Here is a 5,355-nt window from a genome sequence, read left to right on the forward strand (position 1 = left end):
GATGTCCTCCACCGGCAGACGGGCGGGCGGTGGTGTCCTCCACCGGCAGACGGGCGGGCGATGTCCTCCACCGGCAGACGGGCGGGCGATGTCCTCCACCGGCAGACGGGCGGGCGATGTCCTCCACCGGCAGACGGGCGGGCGATGTCCTCCACCGGCAGACGGGCGGTGGTGTCCTCCACCGGCAGATGGGCGGGCGGTGGTGTCCTCCACCGGCAGACGGGCGGTGGTGTCCTCCACCGGCAGATGGGCGGGCGATGTCCTCCACCGGCAGATGGGCGGGCGATGTCCTCCACCGGCGGACGGGCGGTGGTGTCCTCCACCGGCAGATGGGCGGGCGGTGGTGTCCTCCACCGGCAGACGGGCGGTGGTGTCCTCCACCGGCAGACGTGCGGGCTGTGTCCTCCACCGACAGATGTGCGGGCTGTGTCCTCCACCGGCAGACGGTGTCCTCCACCGCCAGATGTGCGGGCTGTGTCCTCCACCGGCAGATGGGCGGGCTGTGTCCTCCACCGACAGATGTGCGGGCTGTGTCCTCCACCGGCGGATGGGCGGGCTGTGTCCTCCACCGGCGGACGGGCGGGCTGTGTCCTCCACCGGCGGACGGGCGGTGGTGTCCTCCACCGGCGGACGGGCGGTGGTGTCCTCCACCGGCGGACGGGCGGTGGTGTCCTCCACCGGCGGACGGGCGGTGGTGTCCTCCACCGGCGGACGGGCGGTGGTGTCCTCCACCGGCGGACGGGCGGTGGTGTCCTCCACCGGCGGACGGGCGGTGGTGTCCTCCACCGGCGGACGGGCGGTGGTGTCCTCCACCGGCAGACGGGCGGTGGTGTCCTCCACCGGCAGACGGGCGGTGGTGTCCTCCACCGGCAGACGGGCGGTGGTGTCCTCCACCGGCAGACAGCTTACCGAACGTCACCATGAGAAATCTCTGCAGCGTTCGTCGCCTGGAAAAGCAAACATCCATCAGGCTTTCCTTCAACAGTTTTATTTTTACGGATGATCCCGTTAACCTGACAGACACCAGACCCAGTCTGACCGGAGCTTTCATCATTCAGCACGTCCAGCGGAGCCAGGACTTATCAAGAAAAACCCATTTTGTCAGGAAACCGGATCAGCTGTCGTTTTAGGTTGTCGTCAGGTTCAGTTCCTCCTTCCAGTCCAGTAAGAGTTCCTGCTGCTGGACACGTGGCCGCAGGCAGAGCGGAGACAACCAGAGCCACGCTGCGGATCACCACCGACAGCTAAGCAGGTTCTGCAGATGGGAAACGAGCGACCGCCGTGTCCAGGAAAGGTCCCAGACCTGACGGGCTACGCGGGGGATCCTTGGAAGCTCAGAGCGATGTTCAGCAGCTGAGCGCCCAGCTCCGCCTGCCCCCCGCCGGGCAGGAACTCTGCAGACAGCTCTCTGAAGGTGCAGCAGACTCGGCGCTGATGAATATCCTCCCTGCGAATGGCGTGTTTCCATCGATGCCTCGCGTCTCCGTGCAGCGCGACTAACCCTCTGCGAGGGAGATGCACGGACACGTGGACTTCCTCTGCGAGTCCCAGGTTGGGCAGGCCCTCCTGAAGAGACATGGTAAGCACAGTGTGCGACAGCAGGTTGATGGTGACCAGCCGCTCCCCCCACAGCCAGGAGTCGTCCAGGTGGGGGTCGATGGCGGCGCCTCGCTGCGGATGGTAGTCCAGATTGCACTGCTCCACCGGCTGAAAGCCCGCCAGGCAAGGCTGCTGCTGCATCCGGAGGACCAGTTTCTGGCTCAAAGGAGGGAGTCCGCGGAAGTCGCCGACACGCACTTTCCTTTTCTTAAAGTTGACCTTCGGGCCAAAGTCCTGCGAGAGGAGAACCCCTGGTTAAAGCACGAATGTTCTCTTTCTCAGACAGCAGCTGGTGTTACCGCCGACATGTTGGGACGTCGGTCCTCTTCAGGAGCGGCGTCTGTTTGACACGTCACACGGACGTCTCAGCATGTCAGAGGAAAAACCAGCTCCCTGCGAACGCCTGATAAAAAGCTAATCATCTATCTAAAGTCAGCTTGGACGTATTGAATGCTACAAAATCTTCTCACCGTGTTGAACAAGAAGAGCGTAGAGCGTTACCTGTTTCCTCCGACCAGACTGGGACTCCCTCCATGCATGCTGGTCCATGCACCCAATCAGCTCCTTCTCCTCCTCCTCTGATATGAAGTCCTCCCACAGGAAGACTCCAGGAAAAGGGAAGGACGACGCCTCGGCATGCTCAGCGCTGCTCGTCGAAGGGTTGTACAGGAAATGCTGCACGATCTTTACACAACAGAAAAAAAGACACAACAGCAGTTTAAAGGCAATAGTTTGGTTTTTTCATCTCTTTGGAGTAAAATCTAGTCCTACGATTTACATTTAAATCATTTCATGATTAATAATGACACTTTAATAACATGTATAGCAAGGCTTTTATTTCATACCAGGCCAGGATAAAACTTCATCCATGTCAGCAGATATTTTCCCTGAGCTCCTGTCGGAACATTTAACATATCCAGGATCAGAATGGTCGGGTATGTAGACGCAGCTTCTCACGACTTCTCCAGGCTGACCTCCGGCGTATCCAGACAATCTTTGCACCGTGTGTTTCAGCTTCTGCTCTGTTCAAAGGCTCTCAGGAAACTACTGGAAGTATTGGAACGCTGGTGGGCGATGTCATTTCAGTTAATCCAGCACCAGCAGATGGTGGTTGACATGGTAACGGAGGCATTCATAGACTCAACTCCATCTTGTTGCATCTTCAAGCTGATTTGTCTGAAGTCTGTCCGTCCACAAGACGGGCACCCAGCTGTGAAGAGACTGTTCTGCTGTGGCTGTGGGCATGAGAAACGCCTGGCTGTCGGCATGAGAAACGCCTGGCTGTGGGCATGAGAAACGCCTGGCTGTCGGCATGAGAAACGCCTGGCTGTCGGCATGAGAAACGCCTGGCTGTCGGCATGAGAAACGCCTGGCTGTGGGCATGAGAAACGCCTGGCTGTGGGCATGAGAAACGCCTGGCTGTCGGCATGAGAAACGCCTGGCTGTGGGCATGAGAAACGCCTGGCTGTGGGCATGAGAAACGCCTGGCTGTGGGCATGAGAAACGCCTGGCTGTGGGCATGAGAAACGCCTGGCTGTGGGCATGAGAAACGCCTGGCTGTGGGCATGAGAAACGCCTGGCTGTGGGCATGAGAAACGCCTGGCTGTGGGCATGAGAAACGCCTGGCTGTGGGCATGAGAAACGCCTGGCTGTGGGCATGAGAAACGCCTGGCTGTGGGCATGAGAAACGCCTGGCTGTGGGCATGAGAAACGCCTGGCTGTGGGCATGAGAAACGCCTGGCTGTGGGCATGAGAAACGCCTGGCTGTCGGCATGAGAAACGCCTGGCTGTCGGCATGAGAAACGCCTGGCTGTCGGCATGAGAAACGCCTGGCTGTCGGCATGAGAAACGCCTGGCTGTCGGCATGAGAAACGCCTGGCTGTCGGCATGAGAAACGCCTGGCTGTGGGCATGAGAAACGCCTGGCTGTGGGCATGAGAAACGCCTGGCTGTGGGCATGAGAAACGCCTGGCTGTGGGCATGAGAAACGCCTGGCTGTGGGCATGAGAAACGCCTGGCTGTCGGCATGAGAAACGCCTGGCTGTCGGCATGAGAAACGCCTGGCTGTCGGCATGAGAAACGCCTGGCTGTGGGCATGAGAAACGCCTGGCTGTGGGCATGAGAAACGCCTGGCTGTGGGCATGAGAAACGCCTGGCTGTGGGCATGAGAAACGCCTGGCTGTGGGCATGAGAAACGCCTGGCTGTGGGCATGAGAAACGCCTGGCTGTGGGCATGAGAAACGCCTGGCTGTCGGCATGAGAAACGCCTGGCTGTCGGCATGAGAAACGCCTGGCTGTCGGCATGAGAAACGCCTGGCTGTGGGCATGAGAAACGCCTGGCTGTGGGCATGAGAAACGCCTGGCTGTGGGCATGAGAAACGCCTGGCTGTGGGCATGAGAAACGCCTGGCTGTGGGCATGAGAAACGCCTGGCTGTGGGCATGAGAAACGCCTGGCTGTGGGCATGAGAAACGCCTGGCTGTCGGCATGAGAAACGCCTGGCTGTGGGCATGAGAAACGCCTGGCTGTCGGCATGAGAAACGCCTGGCTGTCGGCATGAGAAACGCCTGGCTGTCGGCATGAGAAACGCCTGGCTGTCGGCATGAGAAACGCCTGGCTGTCGGCATGAGAAACGCCTGGCTGTCGGCATGAGAAACGCCTGGCTGTCGGCATGAGAAACGCCTGGCTGTCGGCATGAGAAACGCCTGGCTGTCGGCATGAGAAACGCCTGGCTGTCGGCATGAGAAACGCCTGGCTGTCGGCATGAGAAACGCCTGGCTGTCGGCATGAGAAACGCCTGGCTGTCTGCCTGTCCATCTAATGGCAGCAGAGGAGTCACAGATGCATGAAGCAAGGCTACATCCCACTTCCTCATGCAGTCTTTCTAACATGGTGATCCTTTCTCACTTTGTCACGCGTACACACACACACACACAGAAACACACACACACACAACACGCTGAGGCTGAGAGCCAGTTGTATAAAAACAGATGTGTGCTCCAGCAATAGGCTGACTGCAGTGTCGTCATCATGTTTGACCTGCAACAGCGTGACGTCATCTCGCTGACAAACCCCAACACCGTGACGTCATCTCGCTGACAAACCCCGACCCCATCATCTAAAACACGTCAGGAGAACAGTTTGTCTTCTTCTGAGGGAAACCACTGACAGGACAGACCAGTAAAGAGTCTGTAGTTGTTTTAGCCGGACTACAAATGCAGTGTCCTGTGACGGCTTCCGTAGCAACAGACGTGCTGCGCTTCTACTTCTCAATGAATAAATAATCCTGTTTCTTCCGCCAGATGACCCTAAAGCTACACTTACCTTTTGTTCTCCTGGATTCCCTTTAATCTGCTCACACAGGAGACACCGCCGGACTCCTTTACACGCGCACAGAAAACCACCGCGTGCGCCGTCGCGAGCCATCGGTCTGCCGCGTCTTCTTCCAGAAATTCCAGAAAGTCACCGCTGGCGCCCCCTACTGGAGAGGAGGTCCGCCTGGCAGACACATCTCAGGGAAAACTACTGCAGAGCTGTAATGCAGCGCCACAGTCCGCCTGGCAGACACAGCTCAGGGAAAACTATGCAGGGCTGTAAGGCAGCGCCACAGTCCGCCTGGCAGACACAGCTCAGGGAAAACTACTGCAGGGCTGTAAGCCAGCGCCACAGTCCACCTGACAGTCACAGCTCAGGGAAAACTTACATTACAGGAAGCCACGCCTCCGGAAGTGTGCAGCGTTTTCCCGGGAAAACTCGGT

General features: G+C 58.7%; 1 protein-coding gene across 2 annotated transcripts; it reads right to left on the reverse strand.

Moving 5' to 3' along the window:
- Window positions 1–776: 776 nt before the first annotated feature.
- Window positions 777–5,022, reverse strand: alkbh4 (alkB homolog 4, lysine demthylase). 2 transcript variants are annotated; one of them, XM_079248162.1, is made up of 3 exons: window positions 4,922–5,022; window positions 2,101–2,283; window positions 777–1,833 (listed from the first exon to the last, which is right to left on the reverse strand). In XM_079248162.1, exons 2-3 carry the CDS (start codon window positions 2,146–2,148, stop codon window positions 1,312–1,314), a joined length of 570 nt encoding a protein of 189 aa, XP_079104288.1. In that variant the 5' UTR covers window positions 2,149–2,283; window positions 4,922–5,022; the 3' UTR covers window positions 777–1,311. The 2 variants fall into 2 exon arrangements, with proteins under 2 accessions (XP_079104288.1, XP_079104287.1); XM_079248161.1 differs by lacking the exon at window positions 4,922–5,022 and adding an exon at window positions 2,445–2,514.
- Window positions 5,023–5,355: the final 333 nt, after the last annotated feature.

The sequence above is a fragment of the Telmatherina bonti genome (genome assembly GCF_933228915.1).
Source record: "Telmatherina bonti genome assembly, chromosome: 10".
In the NCBI taxonomy this organism is placed as follows: domain Eukaryota; kingdom Metazoa; phylum Chordata; class Actinopteri; order Atheriniformes; family Telmatherinidae; genus Telmatherina; species Telmatherina bonti.